The sequence below is a fragment of the Marmota marmota genome, unplaced genomic scaffold, assembly GCF_001458135.2.
Source record: "Marmota marmota marmota unplaced genomic scaffold, marMar, whole genome shotgun sequence".
In the NCBI taxonomy this organism is placed as follows: domain Eukaryota; kingdom Metazoa; phylum Chordata; class Mammalia; order Rodentia; family Sciuridae; genus Marmota; species Marmota marmota.
This window is the reverse complement of record NW_026000229.1, coordinates 12,532,106-12,544,472: the sequence shown is the minus strand read 5'-3', so window position 1 is coordinate 12,544,472 and position 12,367 is coordinate 12,532,106. Positions and strand designations below refer to the sequence as shown.

At 44.8% G+C, this 12,367-nt stretch overlaps 1 protein-coding gene across 4 annotated transcripts in view; it reads left to right on the top strand.

Moving 5' to 3' along the window:
- The window catches only part of Paqr5 (progestin and adipoQ receptor family member 5), an 85,901-nt gene extending 75,078 nt beyond the window's left edge, over positions 1–10,823 (top strand). For all 4 annotated transcript variants that reach the window (XM_015480482.2, XM_048793479.1, XM_048793478.1 and 1 more), the window contains exons 6-8: positions 1,919–2,015; positions 3,874–4,015; positions 6,878–10,823. In XM_015480482.2, the coding sequence (XP_015335968.1) occupies positions 1,919–2,015; positions 3,874–4,015; positions 6,878–7,119 (481 nt within the window). In that variant the 3' untranslated portion in view covers positions 7,120–10,823. The remainder of the gene's footprint in view (positions 1–1,918; positions 2,016–3,873; positions 4,016–6,877) is intronic.
- The last annotated feature ends 1,544 nt before the right edge of the window (positions 10,824–12,367 follow it).

The following is a 12,367-nucleotide window of genomic DNA, read 5'->3' as shown; positions in this document are numbered from 1 at the left end:
TGCATTTTAGTAACTGTGCTTTGCTGTTCTAAACATCTTTCAAGCCTCATTTTTAGCAAATACTTCACACTGTGAGGGAGGAAGTCATTGACCCTAGACTACGCCCAAGGCCTTGGAGGCACACAAAGATCAGGAAACCTGTCATAGTCACAGGGTCCTGAGGGGCGAGATCACAGCTCTGTGCAGCCTCCCTTCCCCAGATGCCTGCAGCGCTGTCCAAGGATGTGGTTCTTGGATAAGGTGATGATGAATCAAGGGCACTTCTCCTCCAGCTCCTTCTCTTCTTTCTCCCTAAGTATCCCTTTTCTGTACCTGGAACCTACCACATGCTTCCTGCTTTATGGGCACAGACAGGAAAGAAGATACTTGCCTGTGGTCTTGAGTGAAGCTGTCTCTGGAGCTATGGGCTCCACAGGGCCTATGGTGTCCTCCTCCTACCCTCAAGCAGGGGGTCCTCATGAAGACTAATTTGCCCGGCTTCCCTGAGGACTGGGAAGAATACACTGGCCTAGAAATTGATCCTCAGGCACAGTTCTGGGCTGGGTTTGGGGAATCCCGACCTGACCAGATCCAGTGTCTGCCCTTGAAGAAGGTTCTCCAATCAGATGTGAGTCTATCAGATGGTATGGACAGCAGTGGGATATGCACACAGGTGTACATGCTGGCTCTTAAGTAACATGAACAGCCTGTCCAGGGGAGGTGGGCCTAGCTCAGTAGGAGCAGTAGGTAGTGAGGGAGAAAGGGCTGGTCCAACATGGCTCTGAGATGGGGGTGGGGGTAGAGCCACACACATTTACTGCATTTTAGTAACTGTGCTTTGCTGTTCTAAACACCTTTCAAGCCTCATTTTTAGCAAATCCTGGGTTGGGACAGAGGGTTGGGGAGCAGAGATGGGCATAGTGGTAGGACACAGGCCCCATACCAGCAGAGCCCATGATGATCCAAGGCTGGGAGGGCCCCAGTGCTTCCACTGTTTCTTCAGACTGCAGCCGAACTGCCTCCTGAGGGCCTTGATGCCAAATCTCTGCACACCACCCTGCTGGGCCTTCAGCCCCACTGCAGGGCATGGGTCCCTGAGGAGAAATCCAGCCTTGTGCAGTACACTGCAGTATTGAAATGGGTACTGGCCCCTGACACCTGGCCTTGGTGGTCCAGCAGGGACACATGAGCACTTCCTTACCAGGGCGTCAGTTCCAAGCTATGGTTTTGTGTGAAATCTCCTTGGCCATCGATGTCTTCCTGGTGTCCAGCCTGCCAGCTGTGCTGCCGGTTCCCACACCTTTAGCTGCTGTCCCTCCCTGGGCCCACTGAGGCCCTATCATGGTCTGCTCAGGGGGACCTGCCTCTCTGCAACAACCAGTGTCACTAGTGTTCATGTTGGGTTGGAGAGACTGGAGATGAAGGAGAGAAGGAGCAAACTGGCCAGCGCGGCTGGGTGTGGTATCAATAGTCTGGAAACCCTGCAGCTTACCTACCTGAAGCCAGGTTTTCCTCATGGTCCTCACCTGGGAGGCTCCCAGGAGTCACGTACCTCTCACCTCCATAGAGCATGCTTCACAGGGTCCATGGCAGTGCCTTCCCTTCCTGGTCCTGGAGGTGACTGGGCTTTTGGAAATCTCCTTGCAGTTGAGTAACTTGGCACTTGTAGGGTTTCTGCCAGGAGTCTCCTCCCTGGCTTGGTCTGGACACACTAATTCTCATGGTGTCAGGACAAGTTTCTGCAGACATCCTTTTCAATCTGAGGGTCTGTCATTTCCACCAGGGAAGAGGCTGGTGAGAAAGCGGCTGGTCACAGGAGGAGATGCAAACTGCTCGTCTTCTGTTGCTTACCAGCCTTTCTGTTATGTTCGGTGTGCACACATGTGATTGCCTGAAACTTTTCTTTTCCATTTCTTCCCCCTTTCCTTCCCCAATTTAGGTTTCTTGAAATCCAGAAGCCCCGTCTCTGCAAGGTACTTCGCGTCCTCGCCTTTGCTTACCCTTACACCTGGGACTCCCTGCCCATCTTCTACAGGGTAAGGGCCTAGCTGCATCCCGTTCTGTGGGCACACCTAGGAGGCAGTCATTTCCTGAGCTTCTGGGGGTCGAAACTCCATACTGGACACCATATGACACACAGGAGGCAAGATCTCGCTGCCTTGATGGCATATGCAGAGATCAGAGATGGCATGAGCATGGAGGCCCTGAGAGACAATGTGCCTGGGGGCTCAGGAGCAATGGCCCAGAGCTGGGCAGGACAGGCAGCTTGGGGTTTGGTACAGTGAGCAAGGGTGGGCTCTGGAGGCCAATCGCTAATCCTTGCTGCCAGTCCTTGGGCAAGTTCTCCGCACCTTGATGTCCCTTATCTATAAAAAGGGCATGATATTAACACCACTGTGGGTTTTGAGGAGGATTATGTGAATTGACATGTGTAGTGCTGATTGATGGCAGGAGTCCAATAAATGCATTATTGTGTCTTATCACTGATTAATGTATGCTCGTTTAGAATTGAAGGAAAAGGTATGAATGAAGGTCTTCAAGGAAGATGGGAATTAATCAGAGAACACAGAGGAGAGGAGGGTTTAGGTAGGATAAGAAGGGGAAAGTCCATGTACTCTCAAATTAGGTAGGCCTGAGTTCAATTTCTGGTTCCACTGCTCCCTGGCTGTGTGATCTTGGGCAGTGAACAGAACCCTCTGAACCTGAGGCTCTTCATCTGGAAGTGAGACTAACATTTCTCCTTCGTAGGAGGTAATGAGGATCAATCCACACGGTGGATCCGGTGGGCCCAGCAATGCCTGGCACACAGCCCATACGGAGGGGGCCTCTCCCAGAGCCAGCATCTGGGTGCCATGATAAGGCCCAGCAGGCGAGGCCTGGCAGGGAAGGGGAGTGGAAAGCTCCACCTGCTAGCTCGGGCATCGAGTGCTTGTTCTGTGCTCCCCCTATACAGTCGGGGGGAGACCTAGAGATGGGGTACAGCCCCTTCCTTTTGTTCCTTCTTTAAGGAAGTGTGCAGACCCACTAAGTCAGTATAGTGTCAGTATAGTGTGCCACAGGCTCGGCACTGTCACCAGTGCTGTGCACTTCTAGCTCTTGGTGCATCAGACAGTGGGGCAGTGGGAGAGGGGTGGTGTGTAATTCTAAATGGTGCCATTGGTCCTGGAACCAGCCTGCTGGGATTCTGATCCTGACTTTGCTACTTATTAGAGGTTTGTGAATCCCTCCCTGGCCCACATTTCTTTTCTGCAAAATGGAGTCTGCTTTATGGTAATTGTTGAGACTTATATTAAATGATGCATATAAAAGGCATAATAAGTGGTAGCTACTGTTATTATTTACATAATAACACAAAAACTACACTCAAACCATGAAATGGTGTACTTAATACTCTTTAATGATTCAGAGGCCTTCAGGCCTTAAAGTCTTAATCAGGACCATCAGTTCCAGGGCTGTGTGGGCTGAAGAGAGTTCATATGTCCACAGACCACTTTTATACTTACATTTCACCCCAAGAAAGAGTAGCAAAATATCTAATAGGATTTTTCTTTTCTCTTACTTTCCTTGTTCCTAATTTCCTTTCCTAATTATGTGTGTGTGTGTGTGTGTGTGTGTGTGTGTGTGTGTAATAACCCAATCGTCTCTCATGAGCGTTTGATGGGGGTTAAAATACAGTTGTCTTGGGTCTGACTTGATCCTACTCAGTAAAAGCTCTGCCCTCACAGCCCCTGAGAGTCCCTCCTCCAGGCCATGGACCTGTGGGAGGCCTGGTGGGTGGAGTTCCTGCATGGTGCTGAGGTATCTGGGCCTCCACCCCAGGTGCTGAGAAGGACCAGGGCCTGTCGGAGGCCTGTCCTCCTCTAAAGACCTGCTGTTTCCTTAAAACACCTGCAGCTCTTCCTGTTCCCAGATGAGGACATTGAAAATGAAGCCACCTTGTACCACCAGAAGCACGTTGTCATGACCCTCCTGGCCTCAGTCTTGTACTCTGCACACCTGCCAGAGTGCCTGGCCCCTGGATGCTTTGACTACATTGGTGAGTGGGCACAGTGGCCCTGTTATTATTTATTCTTGTTGATCTCCTGGCCAGGGAGGGGACCTATCTGACACCAGTGTAGTGGCTGCAAAGGCCCATGGGGGCAGGGTGGACAGGCAAGGGCAGGGAGAGAAGCAAATCTTGAGGAAGCTCAGGCCAAAGTGAATGCCACTGCAAGGTGACAGAGGCCAGCATATGTGACACCGTGCTTTGCTGGGTAGGAGCGGGGAGGATGGAGAGCAGGCGGGTCTAGACCTGAAGCCTTAGGAGGAGGAACCTTAGGTTCCCATCACTAAATGAACATTGGGAGCAGCTGTGGAGAGGAATAAGAAAGATGGCCTTGAGAAGGCAAGATGGGGATCTGTAGTTCATGTCTCATCCTGGCTTTGAGGCTGGTTGAGGGGACGTCACCCTTGGGTCACTTCTGGTGAAGGTGACAAGCCTTTGGGATGAAAGTTCCTTAAATAAGGTCCATGGAAACCACAGGGCCAGTCTTTTTCTCCAACATGGCAAACACCCTTAGTTTTCTCCAAGCCTGTTTGGTCTCTGGTTGAATTTCTACCTCCTCCCACCTAAGAGATGTGACCAGGTATGCTTTGATTGATCTGACAAAACTCCATCCTCTTCTTCTGTTCTGCCAGAAGGGGTAGGAACTAGCAAAATGCTTAGAGGTCAGATTTCCAAAAGAGAGGAGGATCAGAGGCCAGGAAACAGGTGGCAACTGGCCCCTGCATACCATGGCTACTTCCAGACCCACTTTAAGGAAGTAGAGGTGGTATGGATGAAGTCTTGGGGACTGCAGGAAAAATAGTGAGGGGCATTATTTTGCTTCTCAGAATTCTATTAATTCACCTCTATCCTGTTCCCCTGGCCTAAGAGAACAGAGCAGAAAATCTCCCCTGAGGGAGGAACTCGCCAGCACACCACTTTATGATGGGTATGTTCAGTCCTTAAGTAACTGACTCTGCTGGGGCGGAAATCCCTCTCTTTTAGTACCCTGAGCCCAACTTGTATGGGACTTGCTGGCCTGGCCTGACTAGCCATGACTGCAGGAAGCCCCCCAATTCCTGGTAGGCAGGACTGTTGAAGTTGAAGTCACTTTTCCTTGCTGCTGTCAAATTTTGGGTATACCTGATGCTGGTGGCTCTGTCTTTACTCTTGGGGCCTCATGGAGACATGTGTGAGCCTTAGCTGGTGAACATAGTGAGTCACTGCTCTCTGCTTGTCCATGTCCTTGGGGAGCATCACCCCCAAGCTGCTTTTCTGTGTCACACACTGATTGGAATCATACAGAGCAATGTGTTCAGCTCGAGTGAGGCCAGAGTGGCACCTCTCGACACCTTCTTTTTTGGGAATGAGACTGGGGCTTTAAAGAATTCAGTAGACATCTGCTTGCAAATCTTCAACCCTCCTGAGCTTATAATTCTAACTTGTTTATTGAATACTTTTTCTGGGATAGGTACTGAGGGTACAATATGGGACTTTTTTCTTTTTAATTGGAGGATCATTTTTGAACTCTCATGTTGTATAAGGTTGCTAAGGCTGCTATACAAGTACCCTTGACTGGATGGCCTAAACAACGCAAAGTTATTTTCTCACATTCTGGAGGCTGGAAGTCTGAGATCCAGGTGTGGGTAGGATTGGTTTCTTCAGAGACCTGGCTTTCTCTCTTTAGTTTGGGGTGGACCATTTTTTCCACCTGTTTTCATGTGATCTTCTTCTATGTGTAGGTGCATGTCTATGTTCTAATCTCCATTTTTATAAGGACATTGGTCACTGAATTAGGGGCCACCCTAGTGACCTGTCACTTAATTCTCTAAAGACCCTTTCTCCCTAATATGGTCACATTCTGAGGATATCAGTATATGGATTTCTCAGGGCACAACATATTCAAACCATAACATGTATGGTCTTCTTCTCCCACTCCTGGTGTCTGAGGCCCATACCCAAAGTAGTCTCTGACCCTGGGCATTGGATTCCTTTTCTCACCACTCACCACATGGCCCAGCTTACTCCCAGCACCTCTGCTGGGCTCCACCCTCTGTTGATGAGATATGTGAGTTGGGTGCAGCCTGCCTTCAAGGAACAGGAGCTCCTGGTTATGTTTCTGATTAACCAGCAGGAGGGAGAAGAGCACTTGGTAAGCAGTCCAAGAAAAACATGCAGCCTAACTTTTTCCTTTTTCATCTGGAAAATGAGTGTGGTAAATAAGTTGTTCTGAAAAAGAATTTTGCTCTGATGGTCTTCATATTTTTCTCATATTGCTGGCAATTGAACCCAGGGCCCATGTGTGAATTAAGCACAAACTCTACCACTGAGCTATGCATTCAGCCCCCTCACATTGTTCTTTAAAATACTTTTATTAAGGTGTACTTTATATATTAAAGAGTCTCCCAGGGGCTGGGGATGTGGCTCAAGCGGTAGCGCGCTCGTTTGGCATGCGTGCGGCCCGGGTTTGATCCTCAGCACCACATACCAACAAAGATGTTGTGTCCACCAAAAACTAAAAAATAAACATTAAAATTCTCTCTAAAAAAAAAAAAAAAAAAAGAGTCTCCCAAAGTCAACTGTACAATTCAATGTTATATTGTGTAAATTTTCCAAGTTGCCTGAACATCACCATAAATCCATTTTAGAACATGCACTGTGAATACCAATTCCCACCCTTTGCTCGAGGCAACCATGAATCTCCTCTGTCTCTGTGGATTTGCCTGCTCTGAATACTTCATGCAAATGGGATCCTATATGTGCCCTTGCTGGCTTCTTTCACTTAGCATCTTTTTAGCAAACATGTCATAGTTTGTGTCAATACTCCTTCCTTTTGTTCAGTGATCTCAATGGCCTTTTGTGTGTTTGCTGTAGGTCACAGCCACCAGCTGTTTCACGTGTGCGTGATCCTGGCCACACACCTGCAGATGGAAGCCATACTTCTGGACAAGACTCTAAGGAAGGAGTGGCTCATGACCGCCTTCAGGCCCTTCTCTTTCTCTCAGATAGCTGTAGCCATAATGCTGTGCCTCATCTTCAGCCTCAGCAACATAATTTATTTCTCTGCTGCTCTGTATCGGATTCCTGAGCCAGAATTACATAAAAAAGAAACATGATTCAGACTGTAAGCTTTTTGTGCCAGATGTCAACATTAAGCTGTAACACCCCAACTACCATAAGCCAGTGGCATGGTGCTGGCTTATGATGGCCAAAAACAGTTATAATGATTGGTGTCTTGGCATTTTTGAGTAGGTTTATGTCAAAAAGGCACTTAAATGGAGACATTACTCCAAATGTGCACTGATTCTGTAATGTATGATTTTTAAAAGGGGAACATGAACTCAATCAAGCAAGTTCATCTCTCATTAAGTTTTAAGTGTGTTTAAAACAAAGTTTTCAATTCAACTTAAATGACTGAATTAAGCACACTGGCCTTGTAGTTTTTTTAAAAATGGAACCTTTATAAATGGCTTCATTTGATGAAATTCATGTAGCAAAGCTTCTTCCAAGAGCCTAGTAGTAGCTTGTCAACTGCGAAAGAATGAGCAGGAAAGATTTTAGGAGGATCTGAGAAACAGGAAGTTGGATCTTTGGGACCCCTGGGGACAGGGTAAACATTCCAGAATGAGAAGGGAATGAACTGTAAAGTCCTTTTCCCACAAGTCCATTCTGTTTTCAAGGTGCAAGTTTGTGGGGGGTTTTAGCCCCTATCTCCTCCTGACCAGTGGGAGAAGCAGGGGAAAGCACGCACGCCCCACAGGCCCCGAAAGGTCGACTGGCACCCAGCCAGCCCTCCCTCACAATAGACGTGCCAGGGAGACTAGTCAAAGCAGGATCTCTTGTTTATTGAGTAAGTACACACAGCTTATATACTGCACAGGAGCCAATCAGGATAAAGGTCAGAGGGGTGGAGCGAGTTCACAAGTACACCCATCCCATAGTCCCTAAGGGAAGGCACAAGCTGTCCACGAGGGCAGAAGAGTCCTGGACCTATCCTGGAGGTGGTCCGCCTTTTCCGTCACCACCCACAGCACCACCTCCTGGCTGATCGCCAGGAGCCATCCCAGCCACATGTGTGGCCCCAACAAGTCATGCCCTACACAAGTTCCCATGATTTGGAGTATATAGGGTTTTTTTTTTCTTCTTCTTTTGTTTGCTTTTTTTTTTTTTTTAACTCCACAGCCTATAGTGGGATGGCAGGTGTTCTGTTATGTTCTGCCCTCTTGTTGCCATTTTGAGCTGCAAAGTATTATGCAGTACAGGTAAGAAGTATTAAACTATGGAACTGGGTGAGCTAATTCCAATTGGTTGTATTCATCTGTTAACTTTGAAAGCAACAGAAGTGCTATGTTTAGAGATATCATACATTTGATATTTTTTACAACATTTCAAATATGCTGCCAAATATATTATTCATATGCAGAGGACGTTAAAAGACCTTGCCAACAAGATGGTCAAATGTCATATCCTCAAGCTTCCGTGAGTCTGAAACCCCAAGGAAGTGTGTGACAAATACAGATTCCTGATGTGAACAACAGGATTCTGCTTTACTAAGTAAATGTAGGTTTTGTAGAGGAAATCTATAGGGCACCACAAGTCCCCAGGTGGTTCTTGTGCAGGAAGGCCAGGGGACAAGCTTGAAGCAAGCTGGCATCACCTCTCCAGAAGGCACTGATTGGCCCTAACAGTTTTGTTTTGGTTAATCTAAGTTTTAGCAACTCACTGCCTGACATCATATCCCCCATTTTCCAGAGTTTTCTACTCTGAATACTATGAAAGTTGTCAGAGTCTTGTGGGTCAATCCTTAGATAAAAATAACAACAACGATTAATAAAGCTGGGAGGTGATGAAGAAGGGGATCTCATGCATGAATCCTGACAACAAAAACTATCACTAAAAACTCTGCCAGAACCACAGCTTTGCACAAACGCTACAGCCTTACACAGAAAACACTTCTGCAAGGACCTCTGACTAATACCCGTTCAGCCTTGGACTAATGGCTACTCTTATTATTGATCCTTGTACTCAAGGATTATTATTGCAAAAACAACTTATATAATCCTCATTTTGCCTTTAAAAATGTACCTTTGCCTCAACCTCCTTGAATACACATGTAATCAATGACATGACTATTCCCATTATAGTGCCCATTCCTGAATAAATTTATTATCTTTGGAGCATTTCTGTTATTTAGGTTGACAGTACTGAAATCAAGCATTTTCTCATTTGTTGAATTACTAATTAAATTTCAGTATTTTATGGTGTTTTCAGGGAGTACAGAAATGCTGATGCAAAACAATTCTAACAGAGGCTCATCAACCCCTGATCTGCTCTTGGTAATGACTTAAGGGGCCTCCATCACAATGCAGGATCATCTTTGCTGACTCAGGAATACCCCCACATCTTATAATACTGCCTTTACCATTAGCTAGTCCAGACACTTCAATGGCCTTGTAAATAGTCTAATCCTCTAAGGACAAGTAACAACTTATAGTGGATGAAAGTGGTCAAGAAATATGATTTCATTAGTTTTATTATCAGTTTACTTCCTCTAGGGAAGGCAGATAAAATTATACAGGCTGGTAAATTTTTGTTACATTAATTGCAAACTGCACAACAAATTTTGCTTTTTGGCAAGAATCTGATATTATTAGTGGAATTCACATCAGCAGTGTCTGTGGGCTTCCATTTCATCTTACTGCAGCTTCAATTTTATAGTGAAAAAAAGTTTAAATATACTTTTTTTAGTAATGTCAGAGACAAAAATATTTTAAATTCTCTTATTTATAAGTAATAAATAATGTTCTCTGGTTAGGCTTAGAAATAGTTGGAAGATTGTGGGTGATCAGCATGAAGGATTTTTAGATTCTTAATCTTTGCTGGTGTTGCTTTCTCATCATGTGTGATGATGGAAATGAAATATTAAATCAACAGAGCAAGATCGAGTTTGGTTAGTCGTTCTATTGTATACTTTTGAACAGTGCTATCAATTACAATTTCATAACAGTTTCTCACTACCACACTGATTTTAGAAGATTCTAAAGTGAAATGAAAATGTGTTCACATAGGTTGTCATTATAAAGTAATAGACATTAGATGTCTAACATGGGCAAAGTTTTACCCAAGCCATCCCAGAGTGAAAAATATTGACAGGGAGTCAATTGAAGACTTCACTGACAAGATGTCTTTTAATGCAGCAGTTCTCAATTTTAAAAAATGTCTCAATACACTTGCAATATGTCACATACTCCCATTGGTAACAGCTGTTCACTACATAATGACTCAGGTGACTGTCGGGGGAGGCATACTCCTAATGGGATGCACCTCTTTCTCCTCCCCTTGCATGTTCTAGGATTTTCCAGACATTGCCTTTGTGATGGAGCCTGGATGTTATTGAAATAAGTCACGTAGTCCACTTTACCTTCATTTTCCGTTACTCAGTTTTTAGACAATAACTCTCCATCTTCTTTTGAAGAATTAGTTTGTGATGGTTGGTAGAATATGTAGGAGAATCAGCTTTACTACAGAACTCTGCTCACCTGCAAGGCTCTGAGGAACGTGGGGTGGAGCAGAACGGTACTGTCGGGTACACTCAGGAACCCCTTTGTGTGAATTCCTTGTAAATGAAACACCTATTACCACCCTCTATAATAATACTTTATCGCATTTTAGTTGAATGCCAGCCCCTGATTTTCTAGCCCACAGTCCATCACAGCAAACACCCATTTCCTGACTTGGACATGTTCCCCCCAACTTATGCTGTCTGGTTTTCTTGAACTGTGTGAGAGAAAAATTAAAAGAATATATTTAATATCATAAAGTTGCCTGTTTTCCATTTGATTTGGTTATGTTTCATCTGCTGCACTGAAAATACATTCATCACAAGAAATAGATTCCTATACATGTGTACATTGGTAAATCATCCAACTAAATAGGGCTTGGTACGTATAGTACAGACACTGTCCTAGGAACTGAGGAGACAGACGTGAATAAAACCCAAAATTATTTGGGGTAGTTATTTCCCCTTTTCTGTGTATAATTTATATTATATAGCCACTCTTCCCCCAACACACATAATTTCAGACTTAGAAAAGTGTTGCAAGATAATAGAAGATTTCCCAGGTACCTTTCACTCTTCCACCTTTTGATATTAACTCTTTCAACAGTTGAGAAACCCAAACCCATTAGTTGCAAATATATTATTTCCTTGATCCTAGAATGTACTGAATGTTGTTTCAGAATTACTAACCATGTCTATGCCAGAATGCTAGTTCCCTTGTGGAACTAGCATTCTGGTGAGGCAGTCAGATAAATGGTTAAATTCTGTAAAGAGAATTAGCCTGAGTTGAGGGGACTGGAATAGCAGCTACTTGGGAGGCTGTGGCAGGAGGATTGCAAGTTCAAGGCCAGTCTCAGCAACTTAGAACTTGTCTCTTTAAAAGAGGTCTCAAAATAAAAAAGGTCTCAAAATTTAAAAGGGGCGGAGAATGTAGCTCAATGTTACAACACCTCTGGGTTCAATCCCCATATTACTACAAAAACCAAAAAAAAAAAAAAAATAAGCCTGGAGTGGTGGCAGGTGAATTGGATGGCCACTTTGATAAATTGATATCTGAGGAGAGCTCCAGGGGTAGAAGGAGCCAGGCTGGTTAGTGTGGTAGTGGGGGCCTCAGAAACAGCAGTTAAGTAACAAGGCCTGGAGGCCAACAGGTGATTTTCTTACTGGAAGGATAGAAATCGGGCCAGTTGTTTCTGAAATGTTTAACTCCGGAAGACATTTGGATGACCTGAGTCTTGAAGAATTCTGAAATTTCTCTGAATTTTCTTCCTGAGAGGTTGCCAAAGGGGCTTCCTATGGCTCTTTGTACTGTATGGAATGCTTCAACTCAGTAATAAATGTATCTAGGGCAAGACAATTGTCACTTCTGTTGTCTTCATGTCAAGCAACTGGTTTCTACTACTGGCTCAACTTTTGCTTTCTGTAGAACATAAAAGAAACTCAAAGATCATTCAGTTCAGCCTGTCTAAAATTTTCTGTGTTGTAAAATGCATAGCAAGGCCTGAACATACTGACACATAATATCCAAGGAAGGGGTCCTGGAGTTTGGAATGTTTCAGTAAAAGCACCAGGTGATTTTTAAGATAAGGCAGTTAAGAAGCACTGATATAGCCACTCTTCCTCCAACACACATAATTTCAGACTTAGAAAAGTGTTGCAAGATAACAGAAGATTTTCCAGAGGTCTCTTCCACTTTTTGATATTGTTAATTCAACAGCTGAGAAACCCAAACCCATTAGTTGCAATATATTATTTCCTCGATCCTAGAATGTACTGAATGTTGTTTCAGAATTACTAACCCATGT